Source organism: Dipteris shenzhenensis, chromosome 1, assembly GCF_047967505.1.
Source record: "Dipteris shenzhenensis isolate YYH24624 ecotype China chromosome 1, Dip_SZ_1.0, whole genome shotgun sequence".
Taxonomy (NCBI): domain Eukaryota; kingdom Viridiplantae; phylum Streptophyta; class Polypodiopsida; order Gleicheniales; family Dipteridaceae; genus Dipteris; species Dipteris shenzhenensis.
In genome coordinates this window covers 30,438,866-30,462,292 of record NC_141596.1, presented here as the reverse complement: position 1 = coordinate 30,462,292, position 23,427 = coordinate 30,438,866, and the positions used below count along the sequence as shown (strand labels likewise).

Below are 23,427 nucleotides of genomic sequence, written 5' to 3'. Positions count from 1 at the left end.
GGCAGATATACTGTCAGCAATCAATACCTCGGGTGAACATACCATCTCACCAAGTGACCTCTAGATATTTGAGCATGTTTGTACAAAGCAACGGAAGCACTACTCCTCTCTTGAGCATCAAGAAATGCTCTAGACCTATGCTCTGTTGAGCCTGAAGAAGCCACAACCAAAGTTGGCTCAAGTTGAAAAGCTTCCAGGTAAATGGTACCAGCTGAGGTGTATCTGCCAAATCACCCTCTTCCGAAATTTCACCAAGTAGCTACGGGAAACTCTACCTTTGACCTTTCTTTCCTTATGTGCCTAAATCTACCCTAAAACTAGGATCTCATCTAGCTCCTCAACCTATGACTGCTTCTCAAAATGCATATCCTCTAGCACATTCCCTAGAAAGGTTTAAGAAGACTCACATGGAAAGCATTGTCAATTCTCCGATGACCTGGTAGCTTCAACCTGTAAGCTAATCATTGATCTTTTCTAAACTTGAAAAGGTCCATAGTACCTCGTGCTTAACTGGGGTAATATCTATCTTTGCCCCTTCGATTTTCAGCTTGGCCTTTTGAAATTGCAAAAGAACCCAATCACCCTCTGCAGACTCTAATGCACGACGGTGGCGATCAGTTGCTTTCTTTTACTTTGCCTTGAGTCTTTTGGAGAGCTTGTTTAACTTTCTGATATGCCACATCCATATTCTCAACATATGCAAGATAGGCGGCACTTTCCTCCCCTCTTCCACTATGTAAAATAGAGCCTTACAAGAAGATGTATACACAATACTATTATAAGTAAACTCCACTAATGGCAAATATTTCTCCCATTGTGTCTTATGCTCAGACACAACATTTCAAGAAATCAAGTATAGTGGAATTAGCCTCTTCGGGTTACCCATCTATCTGATGAAGAAAAGAGGATGAAAACTTCAAAGTAGTGCCCTAATTTCAAAGATCCCTCTCCAAAACAAACTCGTCATGCACGGATCTCTCTCACTAATGATACACTGAGGCATCCCATGATATTTAAAGATATCCTTCTTGCCATGTGATCCGTTGTGATTTTCTTCCTCACTGGAATGAAATATGCATGTTGTTGAACTAGCCTACGATAGTCCAAAGGCCATCATTCGCCATAGGTGTCTAAGGAAGATCAAAATAAAAATCCAAGGCAATGCTCTCCCACGATCTATCTAGAATAGGCAATGGATGATGCAACACCTAGGTGCCTTCTATCAGTCAAACTTGACCTTCTGATAGATCATGCATGTTCTAACAAAGGCATCCACATCCCATCTCAAAGCTGGTCAATAGAAAAGTTGGTCAGATTCTTACAAATTTCTCATCCTTTTTTCTTCCAAAAAAATGAAGATTATATTAATGCTTTGAAAAGGAGTTGCCGATGCAAATACAAAAGAGAAGCAGGTTGCCAACTGTAAGAAAGCCACCTGTTTTCGGATCTCTTGGCTCACCGCCCAAACAGGAGCTAGCAACCAAGGTGGTGGCCTATACATCCAACGAATACCCTTCGCAGAAGATTTCTGCCAGCCATGCTTGGCAGAAACACTCCCGCCTTTCGGCAGTCGCTCTCGAGCCTGGGGTACCACGCTCGCAAATGGCGCACAGCGGGAAGATGATATCCTGCCAGATGGCTACTAGAATAGCTGTCGAAGAAATCAACTGGCCTCCCATCATTCGATTGCATCGAGCGACCCAGATGTTCCAAGCACTTATGCTAGAAACTCTCTCCCACACACTGTCCTCCGGTAGAGATGGTGGGCCTCAGCAGGAGGGTCGAACTACATCATGAATCTAAATCTGGAAGACCTGCTTTCCATGTATCCTGTAAGCCGGAGAGACAGGGTCAATCGCGAAGGTGTGTCCTCCCTCCGTGAGCTAGGTCGCCATCCCCCAAGTGAAATCCTTGCTCATCCTCCGTGTACTAGCCACAATCCAAAAGAACACTAGCCATATCCGCTGTAGAACAACCCCATAGGCAGTGAGGGATTGTCTCCAAAACTCCATCTGCACAGCCAGTGCATCTACCGTCTACCCGTATCTGCTCCAGCCAGGGGCCGATGGGCAGATCCCCATGAGCCATCAGCTAGAAAAAGTAGGAATCTTAAGTGGGCGCAAGATCGCCCAAAGACGAGGCCAGAAACAGGCTATGACCTCTCTCGGAACATCCTGCTCTAACCAATGGCGTTCCCTCAAGGGAGACCATGCTGCTCCCTCGAGCTGTTAACGGTGTCCGATGCTAGTGTAAGAAAAGGAGACCTCCTCCACCTGGTCTGAATGCCCTATGCAAACGGGCCAGAACCACACTCTTAGATCCCACTGAATGTTGCACCTACATTAGAACTTCTCCAAGGCCGTTCTTCCCACGAGCATTACATTGGAGATGAAAAGCTTTTTGGAGATTTGGTAAGATCTACACTGGATCAGAAGTAGCTTCTCTTTCAGCATGGCAAACATTTCCTGTGGCATATTGCAAAACCCCACGACTATGACTAATTTCTGTATACAGCTTCATTCTCCTCATGAGGAATGGTTTTTAAGACCATATCTACGTATGGCACATGCCCTTCCACCTTTGAGCGTGAATTCAAGCTCTCTAGCATTATAGAAATTTCGTTACTGTGATTGCTACCCACCACAAACTCATGCACCTTATTGTCCACCTCTACCACAGCACTTGCAGGCTTTTTCTTTACCCCTACATGTTTCCTCAGGTCGTCTATTCTATATGCATCATCCCACTTGTCAGCAAGTGAATAGATGTTCGCCATGAGCACATACGACGTGGCTGATTCTGGAGCCATCTGGACAAGCTGTTGAAAGCACCTCTGTCCAAGTTCTGCTTTCCCATATGTTTTGCAAGCGCTAAGTAAAGCTGTCCATGCTCCTTCAGATGCATGAAAGCTCATAGTTTCAAGCATCTTCTCTGCCTCATGCAAATGCCCTGTTCGTGCAAGAAGGTCCACAATGCAAGTATAGTGATCTATCGTTGGTGGAACTCCATATTTTTGTCTCATCACTTTGAAATACTCCTGACCCTCAAAGAGAAGGTTGGTATGGCTGCATGCAGTAAGAAGACAATTGAATGTAACAGCATTTGGCATCACACCCTGGTTATGCATCTCATTAAAACATTGTACAGCCATTTCACCCTCATGGTTCAAGCCATATCCTTTTATCATTGTACTCCATGACACAACATCTCGAAGTGGTAGCTTCTCAAAGACTCTCCTTGCCTCAGAAATTGAGCCAAATTTGCAATAAATGTCAATCAATGTGTTGCCAACAAAAAGGTCTCCTTCAAGGCCCCTTTGTGCAAGCTCAGCATGTATGTATTGGGCCTTGCCTATGGCTCCTATGCTGCCACAAGCTTTCAAGACCGAAACATATGTAATTGGAGTCGGCAAGACACCTTTCAATTGCATTTGCTCAAAATATTTCAGCGCATCCTGCCCCGGTCCATGTTCAGCATATCCTGCAATTAGTGCAGCCCAAGATACATCATCTTGGACTGGGAGGTTGTCAAAGACTTCGCGTGCCTCTGAAAGTGAGCCATTTTTTGAATACATGTCGATCAAACTGTTACCCACAAAAAGATCTCCTTCAAATCCCTTTTGTGTAGCCTCAGCATGCAATTTGCGCCCCTGGTCTATGGCTCCACTGCTGCCACATGCTTTCAGGACACAAACCAATGTAACAGCATCCAGCGGGATGCCCTCCAGTTGCATTTGTTCAAAACAGTTCATTGCTTCCTGACAAGGTCCATATTCAGCATGTCCCACGATTAGTGCAGCCCATGACAGCACATCTCGTACTGGCAGCTTATAAAAGACTTCGCATGCCTCTGAAAGTGAGCCACATTTTGCATACATGTTGACCAATGCACTGCCAACAAGATTGCTTTCAAATTCCTTGCCGGCAATCTCAGCATGTATCTCTCGCCCCTTGTATAGGGCTCTTATGATGCCACAAGCTTTCAAAATACAAATAAAAGTAATATTGTCTGGAGAGATGCCCTCCATTTGCATATGTTCAAAGCATTTCAGTGCTTCCTCAGCAGGTCCAAGTTCAACATATCCTGCAATTATTGCAGTCCAGGACACAACATCTCGAGATGGTAGCTTGTCAAAGACTTCCCGTGCCTCAGAAAGTGATCCACATTTGACATACATATCAACCAAAGTGCCCGCTACAACAAGATCTCTTTCAAATCCCATTTTTGTGATCTCCATATATATTTGTCTACCCTTTTCTATGGCCCCTATGCTCCCACATGCTTTGAAGACACAAGCAAACGTAACAGCGTTTGGAGAGACGCCCTCCGCTTGCATCTTCTCAAAACATTTCAGAGCCTCCTGACCAGCCCCATTATCAGCATATCCTGAAATAAGGGCAGCCCAGGAAATAACATCCCGAACTGGGAGCTTCTCAAAGGTTTTCTGCGCCTCTAGAAGTGAATCACATTTAGCATACATGTCGACCAATGCATTGCCGAGGAAAAGTTCTCTGTCAAGTCCCTTCCGAGTGACCTCAGCATGTATTTCTCTGCCCTTAACTATGGCTTCTACACTGCCACAAGCTTTCAAAGCACAAACAAGCGTAACAGCACTCGGAGAGATGCCCTCCAGTATCATCTGTTCAAAACATTTCAGTGCTTCCTGGCCAGGTCCATGTTCAGCATATCCCGCAATTAGTGCAGTCCAGGAAACAACGTCTCGTACAGCCAGCTTGTCAAAGACTGCCTGCGCCTCTGAAAGCCCACCACATTTGGCATACATGTCGACCAAAGTGTTGACAACAAAAATCTCTCTTTCAAATCCCTTGTGTGTGATTTCAGCATGCATTCCTCGGCCCTTGCTAATGGCTCCTGTACAGCTACAAGCTTTCAAGACAGAAGCATATGTGACAACATTTGGGGCGACACCCTCCATTTGCATTTGTTCAAAACATTTAAGTGCTTTCTGTCCAGGTCCATGCTCGGCATATCCTGCAATCAGTGCTGCCCAAGACACAACATCTCGAACTGGCAGCTTGCCAAAGGCTTCACATGCCTCTGAAAGTGAGCCACATTTGGCATACATGTCAACCAGCGTGTTACCGACAAAAAGATCTCCTTCAAAGCCCTTTTGAGTGACATCAGCATGTATTTCTCGACCCTTGTCTAAGGCTCCTACGCTGCTACAGGCTTTCAACGCACAAAGAAATGTGACAGCATCTGGAGAGATGCCCTCCAGTTGCATCTGTTCAAAACAATCAAGTGCTTGTTCCCCACGTCCGTGTTCAGCATAGCCTGCGATCAGTGAAGCCCATGACACAACATCTTGAACTGGCAGCTTGTCAAAGACTTGATGTGCCTCTGCAAGTGAGCCACATTTCGCATACATGTCAATCAAAGCGCTGCCAACTAATAAATTCTTTTCAAATCCTTTTTGTGAGATCTCAACGTGAATCTCTCTACCTCTTTCCACATTTTTCAGCTTAGCACAAGCTTTTAATAAGGCTATAAGCGTATACCTGCTAGGATATACCATATCCTTTTGCATTTCCTTGTAAAGGTAGAGAGCATGGGGCGTTTGCCCACAGTGGATATACGCTAACATGATAGAAGTCCATAACCGCTCATTCTGACGAGCCAACCTGTTGAAAACCTGTCGAGCATCTGGCACACTTCCACATCCCACATACATTAGCACAATGTTGTTCCCAACATATCCTTGAGCTTCCACTCCATTATGGTAAATGTGTGCATGTACACGCTTGGCGTACGCTAGGTTGTTTTTTACCCTGCACTTCTGCAAGATGCAGATAAAGGTATCGATTGGAGGTAGCTCAGCCATCCGATCCAAAATACTGAGTGTTTGTGCTAAGGTCAGCATGTCCCAACCACTGCCCCGTTGCGGTGGCTGTACATCAAGTTGTAGTCCAGACCTACAGCTAGCCTTGCGCATGTGGCCAGATAGTTCTAGCTCCGCTGCCAAGCTAAGGTCTTCAGAACTTGAGCACGTCAATTGTTTCTTTGCATGCAGACCAGATACTTTGCACCTGTTGATTCCCTGGCTTCCCCCCTTCTGAACCTCGTTTTCGCCAAGCATGTCTTCAACGGGGTTGTACTAGCACCGATTGCCTGTCTAGCTTCAGCTGTGATTTTCCCAACCACAGGACGATGTTGTCGCACCACTAAGACAGATCCGTTAAGTGCCCCTCCCATGGGCTCGCTGACCTTGGAGACCTCAGGAACAAATCGGAGACAAGCATCGACTCACATTTGATGACGGAAAACACAGCAGGTTTCGCAGTTCTCAAGGTGGGTTCGGTCAAAAAACACTCCAGGGGACGAAGGTGATTTGAGGTCTGCTGTGGTGAAGATCCACCTAACACTGCTCATCCAGTCTCCTCCTAAAGAAGGTGTGCACCTTTGTATGCTGCTGATAAGAAAGTCCTTCCACGGTTCCTGCCTTGGCATAAGTCCCCGCACCACCACCACCATCTTGCAAAGTAAAGCTCTGCACTGTAAATCTGGATCAATAATATTGAGACCCCCTTCCTATGTAGGGAGGATGAGGGTCTCCCAAGCCACCCTGGCTAAGGCATCTGCTGTGCCATCAAGCCCACTCTAGAGAAAGTTTCTGATCAGTCTTCTGAGCTAAATGATGTAGTCCCTAGAACGGCACCAGCATGAACAAACAAACCAGGCCGTGGCCAAGAGAACCTAGTTGACCACCACAACTCTAGAGGCAAGATCTAGCTTGGCTGAGCTCCAAAAAAGAAGCTTCCTTCTGATGCTCTCTAAAACGGGAGCAAATTGCTGCGTGGTAGAAATATCCAAGCCGACCTGGCAGCCCAAATACCTGATAGGCTCAACCCTCTGAACCCAAGTGAATCCTATGTCAAGCCCCCACTGGAGTGTCCTCATCACTGATCCAAAAGCCATTGGATTTATGCCAATTTATCTGCGTCCCTGCCGCCAAGCAAAATAAATCCAATGCTGTCCTGAAAGAAGTGAGCGTCTGTGGAGTGGCATCCAAGTAAACTGCTGTGTCATCTGCCAACTCACTGTCAAGTAGCTCCTCTTCCCTTCTGATGGGAAGTCTCAGCACAAAGATGTCAGCCTGAGATCTAACATAGATACTCATAGCTTCGGCCATGAACAAAAAAAGGAAAGGAGCAAGGGGGCATCCCTGACGAACTGATCTCGAAATCTGAAATCTCTCACCCCTTACCCCACCAATAAGTACCTGGCTGTGGGTTGATCTGTACAAAGAGGAAACACCTCTGATCCAAGCATCAGAAGGGTGCCCTCCAAAAAACCCCAATCTACTCTGTCATAAGCTTTCTCAAAATCCAAAAGTAGAATGGCAAGATTCTGGCCACTCTGCATTGCCCACTCTGAAGCTTCCCAGAAAGAAAAAATGTTATAAAAAATGCTTCTGCCATGCACAAATCCCGTTTGAGTATCATGAATAAGATCAGGGAGAAGTGGCTGCAATCAGAGGCTGATAGCCTTGGCCAGAATCTTGTAACAAGTCCCCAGAAGTGTGATAGGCCTCCACTGGGACACTAAATTTCTGCAATCTCCTTTTGGGATAAGGTGGATGAGACCCTCTGTAAGCAACCCAGGCATCTCGCCAGAGTCCCAAATGGCCTGCAGCGCTGAAGTAATATAGTCTCCAATCATATCCCAAAATGCAATGAAAAAAGATGGGGTGAGGCCATCCGAACCTGGGCACTTGCCCTTGTGAAGGGCTAAAAGTGCAGTCCTGAACTCTGTGTTGGTGAAAGGTGCATCGAGTAGAACATGCATACCCGGATTCACCAACACAGGGATGCTCTACCAAATAGCCTGTCTAGCATCCTCTCTATAATGGGTCTCAGGATCAGGAGTAAGAAGGGTGGCATAGAAATCTGAAGCTATGCGTAAGACATCATCAGGCTCTGTCTGTAAAACCCCATGTGAGTCAATAAGCTGGGATACACTCTCTTTACTATGTCTAGGGCCAAGAGTAGAGAAAAAATGTTTATTGACTCTACCACCCATCTGAATCCAGAAGGACTCCCGTGCATGAAAGGCATACTCTGCTCTCTGATCAAGCATCTGATCAAGCAATAACTGCTAATGAGCCCTTGCTGCAGCAAGGCGCTCCTGAATCCAAGCATCTAAAGGCCGTTTTTGCTCTTCCCTCTACAAAGCTGCCAACTGCTGGCGAACACCAATCTCACGTCTGAGAATATCTCGTCTCTTGGTACAAGTAACTGAGTGGTAGAAGTCGCTAATACCAGAAAGGGCAGCGGCTACACGTGATGGAAATGGCTGCCCACCCTGGACATGAGAAACCCATATCTGCAGGGCTGCCTCTGTAAGGTCCTCCTCTATGTAAAAGGCATCATGGTTGCCATTCTGAAAGCTTGGGCTAGTTTCAGAAGCACTCTTCGGAGGATTCCTCCTTCCTCTCGGGAAGAGATTGATAGGCAACCCATTATGTGGAATGATAGTATTTTAGATGATCATGACAGACCACTGGGTGCCTCACTCTACATGTAGTGGTCCAGGTGGGAGAGGGGACCTGCATCTTCTATGGGGTCTTGGAAAGCTTTCCACAGGCTTCCAGAGGAGACCAAATCAAGGTTGACAGGACATCTCAGAGGGAGTGTAGGCAGGATCTTGCAGATAGAGCCAGCCCTTCCAAAGGTTTGGGTAGACACAGATGATATGCCACTCACTTCCTCCACTTGGGCAGGTACTTTTTCGAGAGGCGGTGTTCCGCTTCAGGTTTTGGCCTTTCGAGATGCACAGGAGGATGCTTTAGTTTTTAGTGTCCAGGATGGTGGCAGATTGCTCAGGTCCACAGAGGACATCTTGCTTGAGTCTACTTTTCAGCCTATCAGGGTTGTAGGTCTTTTGGTGCAGGGATCAGATTCAGAGTGGTTCCTAGACCCGGACCCCCGGCTACTCTCCACCGGGTCTTGGAGGCTCTGGCTCTATGGGGGAGTTCCCATCAGGTATTTGCAGTGGGACCCCGGAGAGTGGGAGTGGATTGACGCAGGGCATTGAGAGAAGAGCATCCCCTTCTTTCATTACATGGTCAGTAATGCCAGGAGATATCAGCTCAGTAGTAGAGGTTGGAGACCTTCCAGAGTTCCTCATTGGGAGACTTTTGATATCACTGCAGATCTGCAGAGGTGCTTTTGGAGGAGACTCTGGAAATCCCACAGGAATAGAAAGATCACTATCTTCTTTTGGCTTTCTATCCATGGTGGGATTGCAATGAACCTTTGGAGGTCCAGGTTCAGAGCCGACCCTACTTGCCCTCGATGCCTTTCTACTTCGGAGACTATTCAGCATTGCTTATGGGATTGCAGATAGGCGAGGATGATTTGGATGGGGGTAGCCAGGATTTTCAGTCACTTTGCCCATTCCCCATTTTTTATGACATGGGGCTCAATGGCTTGGCTTTCTCTTACAAGACCTCAGGTTTTCTATGAGAGAGTTGACTCCTCTTGGGCCATTTTGGTTTGACGTCATCGAACTGAGTCCTGTTCGTTGGATGTGGTACCACACCTTCCTTTTACAGCTGTACATGCCTCTGTGGATACTTCTTGGGAGATTCTAGCGAGCATAGCATCCTAGCATATCTGGAGAGTCAGATGCACAGAGGCTTTGGAGGGTACTCAAGTTCATCCCTCGCACACATTGGCTAGTATCTGGATAGACATCTGGATAGACACCGTACATACTTTGATGGCCGTATGGACGGGTATGCAGGGAGACTCCCATGCAACCTCAACTAGGAGGGCTTCTTTCTTCAGGGAATGGAAGGATTCTCCTTTCTTCTCCGAGACCACTACAGGGTTGAGGTGGCACTTTCAGCCTTAGCCTTGGTTGTTTTCCACCTCACTCTGAGGGGGTTTTTTAAATTTATGCTTATGATTTCATGATGTATTCTGCTTTGAGCTTGCTCTCGCAGGTTTTTGCTCTTACTTAATAGAAGTCTTTTTCTTTGAAAAAAAAACACTGCAGGTCTTCACTTTTTTGTCGCCAATCAACCGTTTCAGAATCACAAAACTCACCAGCTGACAAAGTCGTGATCCACTCCCTGTTTGCATCAAAATCTAGCTCTGCAACCAAGGCTTGTGTGGGTGAATAGGAAGGCACAGATGATGAGGGGATCAGCCACACATGGCTGGAAGTTGGACTCTCCTGTTAGACAAGCAACTGCTTAATTCTTCACCTAGATGTTAAAAGTGACTATGTCCTCGCGAGGCCCAACAATGCATGGGAAGTGAGTGTCCAGCATCACTGCTTGGAACATCTGGGTTGCCCTTGAGACAAGACAATGCATGGGAGTGAGTCTCTAGCATCACTGCTTGGAACATCTGCGAGCTAGGACAATGCATGGGAGTGAGTGTCCAGCATCACTGCTTGGAACATCTGGGTTGCCCGCCGCTCATGGGATGGCACTATCTTGTCGCCATCTAGAAGGACATCATCTATCCACTATGCGCCATCTCCTATTTGGCTAAGCCCCATTTGGCTAGTGAGGAACTGGGTTGCCTTGGTTTCCCTGTGACTTGTCTTGTCTAGGTTTTTCATCAACGACCGGGTTGTTAGGAAGTGGATAACAAGCGGCAATGCATCATTTGTCGATCATCCGCAAGGTGAGTTGGGTTGTGTGAGACGTGTGTTTTCTTGTGTATGTGCAATACCCATGGCACATAAACATTTTGAACCATCTGGATCTCTCACACGGCTCGGACGCTTTGGGGAGGGGGAGTCTTGTTTGCATGTTTGAGTTTCATTTTGCTCAATTCTACAAGCAAGAAGACATGCTTTGCAAACGTAGCTATGGAGTTGCACGCTGATGTCTTGTTCCCATATAATGGTGTGGATTGATTTTTCACCTCCTGTGTTGTTTGGTTTTCTAAGTCATGTTGTATCCGTTATGGATGCCAAGGGTTGATTGCTCTCTTTTGTTGTTTCTTAGGTTACAGAAACACATTCTATATCTTTGAGTGATGTTTCTAACCTTCAGGCGTTGCCTTTGCATCTATTATGTGTATTTTTTAAGAGGTCGTCTTTTCATCGAGATGGTCCTGTTGTCATCTATTATTCTAGATGGAGTTCCACTATGTCTGTTAAAGATTTTTCAATCCAACCTTTATTCTATGGATGTGGTCTATAATGAAGATGGTATTGCAAGGCACTTGATGATATTAGGGACGGTTCTAATTGGATATTCCTTTATGAGATTGGCTTGGGTGATTGTGTGTGTGTCGTTTCAACTATTTTTGATGCAATTAAGTCAACTACACGTGCTAGTTTTGGTTTGAGAGTTGTGGCGCCTAGTCCCATGGGGCTTATTTCTGGTGGTTCTATGCCTTTCTTAATGTTGGACTTGGAGAGCGTCAATTCTATGTCATCAAGGGTCACAAGCATATTGATCAATGTGTTCGCAAGCATAGTCAATAGATCTAATAGGATAGGTATAGCCAAAATACTTCTTAAACAGATATGGAAAAGTGGTCTAGCGAGAAGAATTCCTTAGCACATGCTCAACATATGTCACAGAGAGAGAAAATCCTTACCACATGTTATGGCAAGGCCAAGGAATGTACAAATTCCCATAATGAAAAGACACCCAAATCTTTGGGTTCTCTCACTCTTAGTGTCCATGCTCCATAAATACTATCAATGTGTGATAGCATGCTTTAATCTTTCAACCCTTTTTGAACCGTACAACTCCTAATGGAAATGAAAACCTCCATCAAACTCCATGAACAAGAATTCTTCTTCACCTAAGCAAATGTGAGAATTGCTTTCCACTCCTACATCTTCTCGAGGTGGTGGGCATAGGCGGTTGCTTAAATGTTTCACCTTGGTGACGATGACGTGATCTAAATGTTGCACAACTCTACATTGTTGATGAGACCACTCAACAACTAGGATCACAATGTTGTTTCTTCTTGCACATCGTTCAGCACTTTCAATCACATCACAAAGTCGTGCACTGATACACTCACCTTTTGTTTGATTCTGTTGAGTTTCAGCAGGACTTTTTTGTTGCTAAGCTCGTGTTGATACCTGCTCAAGAAGGCCTCCTTCAATTTGTCCATGTGGCAAAGTGATTATCTTGTTATTAAGGTATCGATCAAACTAGTCAATGGCTTTGTCTATGAATGTGGTGGGGAAGTACTTCAAGTATTCTTCCTCTACATTGGCTTTCAAAATTGCTACTATTAGCCAAAAAAAATGCACATGGGATCTAGGATTCTCTCCCTCTCGTCCCATGTATGTTTAGAAGTTTATCCTTATCTTTTGTCCCCTTGTTGCTTTTGTATCTTTATGGGGACTTGGAAGTGGCCTTCCACCAAACATCTCCATAATGACTCGTACTATTGAACTCAAACTTTGCCCTTGTGGGGTTTGTGAGGTCCGCTTCTTGGTTCTTGCTAGAATTCTCATGAATCTCCTTGAGGTGTGGGGTCTTGACTCTTTTGGTGTTCCCCTTCTTCCTCTCTTCATTCAGCGTCATATCTAGTGACTTGCTTGGTCCACTCACTTTTCTTCTTGGTTTGGTCTCTTCTTCATTCACCATCAAGAGTCAATTCAATTGGGCTTCCATTCTCACTAAACACTTGTCTGTTTGTTGTTGATATCTTTGTCTACAAACAAGTTTTTGTATTGTTCTCTCCAACGTTCACAGTGAGCTAATTCACATTGTTCCCATCACTAGGTTATCTAGTGCAAACCACACTTCCTTCACCAACACAATCACCAAATATTATGCCTGAATGGTGGTGGCATGCACTTGATTTGGATTGTCTAGATTTCTTTGCATTTTTTATAAGTAAGGGAGGTAGATTGCCAAGATGTGTGTTGTCCGAAACAAGTGCTAGGCATATGCAATGAATGGATGAAACATCACGAGTGAGAGTAAAAGTGTTACTTAGAAATGGAAGGAAAGAAAAGAAAGGGTAATGCACTCAAATCAATGATTGAAGATGGTGTGTCATTACTCAACCCCTTAGGCAAACGAAGATACAAATGGCTCTTTAGCTATTTTCCACCCACACACTAGTTACAGAGAACATGTGAGAGTAAAAGTGTTACTTAGAAAATGAAGAACACAAAAGAAAGAATAAATTACTCAAATAATTGATGGAAGATGTCCTTTCATTACTAGGCCCCTTGGGAAAATAAAGATACAAATGTCTCTTCAGCTGATTCTACACACACAATTGTTACATATGCAACATGATGAGCTTAACACCTCACATCTACTCTCTTATATACAAGGTCTTCTGACAAGGCACTACTCACAGTATTTACATTTTTCTACACCCACCTGAGATCTATCAAAAGGGTAGGTTCCATCAATTGAAGGGGGGCGAGAGATGACAGAATGGATACGAGAGAAAAAGGAGGTGAGGTGTAAGAGAGAAAAATGATGAGGATGTGAGAGAGAGAGAGAGAGAGAGAGAGAGAGAGAGAGAGAGAGAGATTAACGTCTCTAAAAGGCCAAATGGCCTATGAGACTAAAACAATTGATACATAATCTTTATAAAATAGTGGTATGCTATAATCACACTAATACATAGTTTCTTAGCAACAATGCATACATAGTTTCTTAGCCACAATGCATCATAACAAATGAGAAACTATTTTCCAAAATCAGCCAGAGGAGAGAAATAGCTCCTTTGAACCAAGCACGATGCCGAAGTCCATAGGATCCCTACCTAAAAAAGAGTTGAGGAGGTAGGAGCCACTCCTCCCTCAATCAACAAAGGGTGTGTATAACACAAATAAAAAGGGGGCTTCTCAAATAGGAGGACAAGACCTGGAAAACAGTGTAAAAGAACATCATAATTGGCCTTTACTAAAATTGGGTTGGAGGCATCACTAGCTGTGACTTGAATTGGGTCATGCAAATCATTGTTGGCCACCAAAAATGGGATGTCATTGGTTGCAACTAGAGTTGGGTTCAAGACAAGAGAAGGGGACTTTTGATTAGCAAGTGGTGGAGGTGCACAACTCTAACTACAACCCAATGTGGGATAGTAGGTGTGGAATGTGTAGAGTATGCTAGATGTGTAGGAGGTCTCAATGATGGAACCCTCTGACAAGGACGAGGATGTACCACACCTAGAAGAGTTCTTGGGCCTTTTCTTCTTATTTGGAAAATCTCTAGTCAAATGCTCAAGTCTTATTCGATAGTGATTTTACAACTCTCTGTCAAACAGGCATGCCATGACGATGCTAGAGCATAATCTCAACTATTTGTTAGAAAAGCGAGAGAATGCTAGAGCATAATGTCAAGGTCAGACACAATGACCCCAACTTTGGGAAGCCCATTCAATCTATTACCTCTATTGTGGAAGAGGGTACACAATGGAGGAAGGGAATGCTGTCACCATTCCAAAAGATTCTCAAATCATGGCTAGAAGTAGATTGACATATATATCTCATGATACTCTTACTTGGACAATCTCTAGTAAAATGCTCAAGAGTCTCGCATACCCAAAGATCCTACCTACCTACAATCTCAACTCTCTATAAAACAAGCATGCCATGAGGATGCTACAGCATAATCTTAGCTCTTTGTCAAAAAAGTGAGACATGAGGATGCTAGAGAATAATGTCAAGGTCAGACACAATGACACCAACTTTTGGAATACCATCCAATCTAATCACCTCTATTGTGGAAGAGGGTAAACAATGGAGGAAGGGATCTCTATAACCATTTCAAAAGATTCTCTAATCATGGCTAGAAGTCAATTGACAGATATTTCATGAAGAGGTTAACTACTTGTCCTCCTCTATAGGGTCAAAACCTAAAGAGAAGGGTTTGAAAAATATTTCCCTAGACCCAAGCACCAAGGGGCTAGCCTTAAGTACTATTCTTGTGGCTTTAAAAGAGTCAAAATCCAACTGGAGTAAACCTCATTGAACATAAAAAAGGCAGGGGTGTTGGAGGTGGTGGCCTTCAACCCTTGTGTATGTGGAGTGGTCCATTGAATATAAAGGAAAATAAAGGAGGCCGTGCACTATTAACATCATGTGTATAGAGAAGGGTGCATCCCATAATCATTCCTACCCTACGAAGAACCTTGGATATGTTGACTTCTTGATCCCTGTAAAGTCATCCCCTCTCAAGGAAATTTTTAGAGACTCTAGAGCTACGTGGGCTGCTATGGGGTGGGGCCTAGGGACATCACACCCAAAACATTTTCTAGAGAACATGTGGCAAGGTTTGCATGTCTACATGGTATCAAATTTGGTTTTTTAATGCATTCTATCACGTGCATGACATGTGGCAATGGCGGTGATTATTTTAGGAGTTGTGTGTGTTGCAAAGATGTCATGATTCGTGGTAGGCTTTCAAGTGTGAATTTGCTACTGCTGCAGAGTTGTCATAATTTGTGGTGGATAGTAAGTGTAACTTCTTGGGTGATAGCTTGTTAGCTCTTTCCTACTGCTTTCGTAGGAAGAGTTGGGTTTTCTCAGTATACAGGGTTCCGAGGCTTTTTGTCAATTACAAATATATTAGAGTTGTCGATTGTAGTATACATGTAGCTTAGGACCTCGAGTCGTGTTTCAGTGAGAGACGTAGGCTTAAGTGGGGTAAGCAAACAAAGTGCATGCATGTGTAAAAGGAACGTGTATCATCATGATTGAGGTAATGAAGGCTTTCGCCTTCATTGGGAGTTGTAGGGTTTAGGAGTCCAAGGTGAGAAGGAGGTCCCAAGGTTCAAGGTAGAGTACATGGTGGAGAACTCATCTCCCTCATAGATCATGGAGTTTAAGGGATGAGGAACAAAGGGTTTAGGGGAAGCATAGGAGTGGGAGAGAAAGAAGGTGTAAGAGCATGGGGGAAAGGAGAGAGAGGAGAGAGGAGGAGCAAGGAGGAGGACGAGAGAGGAGGAGGAGGAGGAGGGAGGAGGAGGAGGAGGAAGGAGGAGGAGGGAGGAGGAGAGGGAGAGGGTGGGTTGCAAGGTTGGAGGAGAAGGGAGGAGGAGTTGCAAGGTTAAGACATGCTTTTGGATGTGGAGTGCAAGGAAGCATGGACACTTGAGACAAATGCTTGGAATACCAAAGTAGACTCAACACAATGCCCCAAAGAGTATAGGCTTCATTCCATTATGGGGTATTTATACAAGTTGGAGAGCTTCTCTCTCTGCATGCAGGAATCGTAACACAAAGTTGTAACACAAAGTTATATCACAAAGTTGTAACACAAAGTTGTATCACAAAGTTGTAACACAAAGTTGTAACACATTCTCTTTCTACATGTAGAAGTTGTAACACAATGTTGTAACACGAAGTTGTAACACAAAGTTGTATCACAAAGTTGTATCACAAAGTTGTAACACAAAGTTGTATCACATTCTCTTTCTACATAAGTTCATGTTGGCACAGAGTCAACATAGTCCTAGATCCCATTTTATTACTTATCCTCGGGTTATGGCTTATTTTGATTTCAGAGTTGGGATGCCATGTGCGTAATCCAGTGGCTGTTTAGCTTGTGGCATGCGAGTCGTTCCTGCTGTAATGCTTTTGCATCATACAATTTGTAGTCTGTAGTCAAGAAGCTTATCTTCTCATAAAGAGGGGTAGACGGCTGTGAATTTCAAAGGGGATCTTATTGCTGAGGTTGTAGACTCTGCCATCTAATCTTCTTGGGAAGAGGTTTAGCGGGGGTCTCGTTGTTGAGGTTGGCATTTCTTGCTATCTTGCATACATATTGGATGCGATTGCAACCGTATCATTGAGCTTGTAGATAATTAGTATGCAAGTCTGATATTTTTGCATATAGGAGACGGCTGTGATGTTTGGCGGGGGTCTCGTTGCGGAGGCTGTAGACTCTTTTGCCAATTCATCTTAATTTTTAGCATAGCTTCTTGTACTGCTTGTGAATTCATTGCATGCTTTGAGAGTATGGAATGAAAGTGTGTGATACTATTATTGATGCAATCTATTATGTGCCTATGCAAAATCATGTGAGTGCATGTGATGTGTCTAACTATATGCTTATTTGTGGGATTTAATAGGGAAACTAAGACTCAAACATCCCTAATACGAAATTGATTAGGTCTTCCTAAATGATAAAAACGTGCATATGCCAGTGAGTGTGCATGTAACAATCTAGTGCAAATTATATGTGCAAAAACGTGCATATGCTAGTGAGTGCTCGTGATACAATCTAATCCTAACTAAGGAAGACTTGGTTTCCCAAATCTTCATTTTTGTCCGGGATGGCTTGCATGTTGATGTAGTAGCGCTTTAGTTGGCTCCCGTTTACTATTGTGTTGACTAAAGCGCTTTAGCAACATAGCTCCAATGAGATTCATCTTTTGTACTCGATAGGGTCCTTGACCTAGATACTTCAGTTTTCCCTTGTGTACTTTGGCATTGTATAACAGGACTAAGTCACCTTCCTTGATGTCTTTAGTTTTCAGATTTCTATCAAACCATGCCTTTCTTCTACGTTTTTCTATTGTCATGGCATGGTAGGCGACTAGTCTTGTCTCTGTATGCTTCTCCAACTGATAGAGCCTTTCTTTCAAGGATTCATGGTCACCCATGCATTCCTGTATTGCAATGCGTAGACTTAGTATTACAAATTCGAGTGGGACCATAGCTTCAAGGCCGTACACCAATTGAAAAGATGTGTTCCCTGTACTAACCTTGAATGTGCTTCTATATGCCCATAAGGTAGCATTCAGTTTCTCTGCCCAATCAGAACGATGTGGTTCTACTACCTTGGTGAGGATAATGCATATTATTTTGTTGGTGGATTCTGCTAGTCCATTCCATTGGGGGTAGTAGGGTGTGCTTTTTCTATGGATTACCATGAAGCCAGACAAGAGTTCTTGGATTACCTCATTGACAAAATGAGGGCCTCTATCTGACACAATTTCAATGGTGCATCTGAATCGGGTGATCACATTTTCATATAAGAATCTTGCTGTGCTTCTGGCATCTGCCTTTTTGACTGCTTTAGCTTCAGCCCATTTTGTAAAGTAATCAGTGGCCACAATGATGTAGCATGCCTGTGTTCCTTTTGCTATTGGATGTATGGGACCCACATAGTCAATCCCCCATTTTTCAAATGGTTTTTATGCAACAATTGGTGTTAGGGGATTGAAGTCTTTGTGTTGTGGCTTAATAGTCCGTTGGCATATATCACAGCCTTTTATATATTCATAGGCATCTGCCCACAGTGTTGGCTACTAGTAGCCTATAAGGAGAACTTTTCTTATTGTGGCTTCCCCTTGGAAGTGTCCTCCTGTAATGCCTTCATGGACTTCACTCAGGATTGGCATGATCTCATGAGGCATTACAAATCTTCTTAAGATCTGGTCCTTGCCCATCTTGTACAGTTGTCCTGTAATGAGTTGATAGGGTGCATCCTTTAGAATCAATTTTTTGGCATCTACTGCTTTCATGTCAGGGGGTGGTCTTCCTACCATCAAGTACCCAATGATATCCCCGCACCATTCTGGAACAACATCTATTTGAAATAGTGTGGCATCTAGTAAGTCGTCTTCTACTCTAGTGGCTTCTTCTCCCGACTTGACTCGAGACATGTGATCGGCAATGTAGTGTTGGGCACCTTTGCGGACCACTATTTTGGAGTTGAATTCTTGAAGCAAGAGGAGCCATTTGGTTATTCTTCCTGTGGTACATGGACAGTTCACAAGATAAAGCAATGCTTGATGGTCAGTGTAGAAGACAAAATCATTTACTAGTAGATAGTGCCAAAATTTCTTTACACTATACACCATTGCTAGGGCTTCTCTTCCTATGGTTGTATAGTTGATCTCTGCATCATTGAGTTGTCGATTGGCGAAGTAGAAGGGGTAGTTTTTCTTATGTTTACCAGGTTGACAAAGCACACTCCCAATTGCATACTTGGATCCATCAGTATGAACATGAAAATCAATATCCCAATTGGGAGATATAAGGATGGGTACTGTGATTAGGCACCACTTTAAAAGCTCAAAGGCTTGGTCACACTCTTCGGTCCATAAGAACTCCACTAATAATTTGTAAAGTGGTCAAGCTATCATGGCATACCACAATATAAATCTTCTATAATAGCCGGCATGTCCCATAAAGGCCTGTACACCTTTGGAATTTGTAGGAGGAGGCAATTCCATGATGATTTTGATTTTTTCCATGTCAGTTGCAATCCCATGTTGAGAGACGATGTGTCCCAAAACAACTCCGTGGGTGACCATGAACTGGCATTTTGTTGGATTTAGGGAGATGCCATACTCCCTGCATTTGATTAGTACTTCTTCAAGACATTTAAAGTGGTCTTGTTTGTTTGAATGGATGCACAAATCATCCAAGAACACCTGTAAAAACTTATTCAAAAATGACTTGAAAGCTGTGAACATGACTCGCTAGAATACATGACTCGCTAGAATGTGGCTAGGGCATTACAAAGGCCGAATGGCATGACTCTATATGCAAAAAATACCCCATTCTGTAGCAAATGCTATTTTTGATTGGTCTTGAGGAGCAATTTGCACTTGGTTATAGCCATTGAAGCCATCCAAGAAGCTATATATTTTGGATCCTGCCACCTTTTCCAACATTGTTTTTGTTAAGGGTAGGGGATAGTGATCCCTAATTGTGGCGGCATTCACATTTTTTAAGTTTACGCATATTCTGAGCTTCTTGTTGCATTTAGGTACAATGACAATGGGTGAAACCCAATCAGTGTGCTCTATCTCGTAGATGAATCCGGCATCTAGGAGTTTTTCCAGCTCATCAAAAACCATGGTGCCATATTAAGGATTTGTGCAATAAGGTCAACATACCTTAGGGTGAGCACCTTCCCTTATAGGTATCGTGTGTACTACCACTTCTGGTGAAATTCCTTTTATCTCTTTGTATGACCATGCTAGGCAGTCACGGTATTCCATTAGGAGTTCTTTGAGTTTGGTTTCATCTTCGTGACAAAGCTATTTCCCAATGAAAACCAATTTTTCTTCGTCCCCTTTCAAGGGGAGGTTTATTGTGCGTGTTTTTGTCGGTCCCTCATAGATTGTAGTTTCTCCGATGCTATCGGTTTCTTGAACTTTAAATTCTCTAAGTGCTCTTAGCATTGCTATTGGTGCACTACCACTAGTATAATTCTTGAAGTATTCTGGCACTTCTCGAAGATCGGCCTCTGATGGGGTTGAACTAGCCTGACATGTGTCATGTGTACTGGGTGGCATAGTTGCATTTATTAATTTGTTAGGCTCTTCTTTTCTTTCTTTTTCTGAAGTCTCTTGATTGAGCTTCATCCGCACATGTGGCTTATATTTCCGAAACTTCTTACATTGGGAACTATGGGGTAACTTTTCCACTGGTAAGGTGTTTCCAAGTAAGGGTTCATGTGCGGTGGTTCTGATTTTGAGGGAGTTGACTTTGCAAGGTACAATTCGATGATCCTTGTTTGGACTCATTCGAATTCATTCAAGTGCTTGACCTTGGCTTTTCTGTGATTTTCTCCTTCAACTTTCTTGCGGGATCTTCTGTTGTTATTCAACTGCGGAGGTTCAACTTAGCTCGATTGCCATTAGGGCATGTAGAATGGCTAAGTCATTATCAAAGATTTGATCTTTAATTTTAACATTCGCAGCCATTGTTTCAAGTTCCCAAGGAAAATCTGAGTCATCATTGGTATTGGTACCTTCTTCAAGTTCATTATCCCATTCGAGGTTAGACATAAAGAATGGCATCTCTAGATCAATTGGTTCTTCATGTGTCAGTGGAGGATTGACTTGTAGTGCATTAGCATCTATTTGTGAGAAGATGGGGTCTAATGAATGGTAGTTGTTGATGGTTGCCAATGTTTGTATCCAGTTATTGACATTGCTTTGTGAGTCACCCGCTATGGCATGCTGCTGCAGGGGAGCTGATTTGCTTGAGATTGTCGTGGAAGATGTGTCATCCAATGCTACTAGGAACAATTGGTTTAATAGCTCATGCCCCCACATTCACCCTGACTACGGTGTCGCGATTCTCGATTGTCAATCGATCAGTTCCCCAATCATGGAGGACTGATGCTTCTTGTAACCAAGGATGTCCCGGTAAGATTTGATAGGATTTTTTGGAGAGATCCAAAATTGTGAATTGAAGGGAAAAGCAGACTCCTGCAATCTTTGTGGACACGCCATTTACTATTCCCAAGGGTTTCACCCATGAATCATTGACAAGGTTTACGTTAAAATTAGCCTTTTGCATTAGTGGGAGACCCCATTCTTCGTAGAGCTCCTTTGATAGGACATTTACACCTGATCCACCATCCACTATGGCTTGGACTTCATTATATGCCTTGTGGATCAAAGGCACAGTAATGTTGCATATGTCATCTCTCTCACCCATCCGCACAGGGATATCTTCAATGTCATTCATAGGTGGAGGGGGATTTGCGAGTTCAATCCATCCTTTGAAACTCTCTGAGAGATTGGGACAATACCGCAGGAGGATTCCGATGGGAATTGACACAGGGCAACTCAAGATGCTAGATAGTGTGGCTCCTTCAAGTTCACATGGTGGTACATTATGCTCTGGAGCCTGCTGTTGGAATAGAGGCTCGAGTACAGTATCATTACTTTGTGGGGCCAAGTCATAGATTGGGTCTTGAGCTTGTTTCTCAGCCTCAAATTGAGCTTTTTTCTCAGCCTCAAATTGGGCTTATTCCTTTTGTACCCATTGTTGAAGTGCCTGAAAGCAAGCCTTCTCCACCTCTGCATTTGGGTATGGAGCTTCTTTTATTTGAGGCTCGGGAGTTGATGTGGATGAACTCAGCCGCTCATTACTTGGTAAAGGTGGACGCACTTGTGCTTTCTTTTTAAGAAATCGCTTTGTTTGGATTGGAATGTTAGGGTCCTTGGTGGCCTCTTTTTGTTGCCGTGTAATTACATTTACAGGTTGTGAATTTACACTCCCGGACCCAGACTTGGATGGTCCACCCCAATGATGCCGATGGGGATGTTAGGCTTTACTTCTATTTGTTATGGGACCTTATTTTGCATGGGACAATCCATGCAGGCATGTCCTATGCCACAATCTTTGCAGAGTGGTTAAAAAGTAGCTGGGCTACCATGATGAGGGCACTCTGCGATTCGATGATTTTCTCCACAACCGTAGCACTTGATTGGTGTGCGATATGTGTTGGGACGTACTTGATTTGCATTAATTGGTATTAGACCCTCTACACCTTTTACATAGTACATTGGGTTCTCTGCTTCATACTCAAATGGCGAGTCTACTTCCTTGGCTTGTAATTGATGTATTGGAACTGCCTGAGGAGCTGAATTTGGTGCTCTTAGATATGGTCGTGGATTCGGATTCTTGAGTAGTTGTGGGACTTGTGTCCAAACGGGAACAAGATTTAGCCTCAGAGCTGCGGGCACTTATGTAAGTGCCGGTTGCCTATACACTGGCATGGGTGCCGCTTGGTATTGTTGAGTTCGAGGTGGGTTGTTGCGCATGTTGAAGGTGCAACTGTTTTCATCATGGCCACCGATGACACAGATATGGCACCACAACCTTGGTGGTGGATTTGCTTGTGCAGTGATCTTGGCTCTGAGGACCGGGCACTCATTTGCTGTATGATTTGCCATGCAATGTGGACACCACACATTTTCTCGCCATGGATATGTCTGAGTTGGCAGCTGAGACAAGTGAAGTTTTTGGTTGAATTGAATGTCAAAGTCATTACATTTTGTACATGCTCGCTTTAGATCATCACAATCACTGCACTTTGACATTTTTTGCATTTTGGGATTTTAACATGTACAAAGCTCTTCTTCCAAAGAGTATACAAATTGTGAAAAGATGTCTGAGCATGCCCTCTTTTCCTCTGTGTTTCTCCAATAGACTTAAACACTTCTTTTTTTGTCAAACCTATCGGAATATGCATTTCAGATAGATGGGTTGAGGTAAAGCATTTTCATGAATGTAGTCTTTTAAAAATGATGTTGTCACGATTGTTAAGGCTCTTATTTTGGGCCTTCCTACGTGTGATCATCACTGATCATCAAGCTCTTAAGTATTTATTGAATAAGCCTACTCTTGGTGGATGGTTAAGCAGATGGATTCCTCTTTTTCAAGAATTTGAATTTGAAATTGTGGTGAGGGCTGGTAGACTACATCAACTTGTAGAACAATTGTCCAAGTTACATTTCGGGGAATTGATGAGTGATCTAGGATCTCACTTCCTAAATGACACCATTGTTGCCCTGGTTAACATGCTACAAATAGTTCATAAATTTTCATCTCCCTATTACCCACATGCCAATGATCTAGTTGAGAGCTCAAATCGAACTATGTGCAGGAACAATCATCCTCTTTGCCTCAGTTGTTGTGGAGATTGGGATGACATACTTCAAGCTACTTTGTTTGCCTACTGAATGGCTTACA

General features: G+C 43.7%; 1 protein-coding gene across 2 annotated transcripts; it reads right to left on the bottom strand.

The window, feature by feature from the left end:
* Positions 1-2,343: 2,343 nt before the first annotated feature.
* LOC147905682 (pentatricopeptide repeat-containing protein At5g27110-like) lies at positions 2,344-6,324 on the bottom strand. 2 transcript variants are annotated; one of them, XM_087374006.1, is made up of 2 exons: positions 5,520-5,699; positions 2,344-5,361 (listed from the first exon to the last, which is right to left on the bottom strand). In XM_087374006.1, exons 1-2 carry the CDS (start codon positions 5,569-5,571, stop codon positions 2,498-2,500), a joined length of 2,916 nt encoding a protein of 971 aa, XP_087230132.1. In that variant the 5' UTR covers positions 5,572-5,699; the 3' UTR covers positions 2,344-2,497. The 2 variants fall into 2 exon arrangements, with proteins under 2 accessions (XP_087230132.1, XP_087230128.1); XM_087374002.1 differs by having other exon boundaries at positions 2,344-6,324.
* Positions 6,325-23,427: the final 17,103 nt, after the last annotated feature.

Excerpts from the sequence above, each read along its gene's own strand:
- LOC147905682 (XM_087374002.1), bottom strand. The coding sequence starts at position 6,097 with ATGCTTGGCGAAAACGAGGTTCAGAAGGGGGGAAGCCAGGGAATCAAC.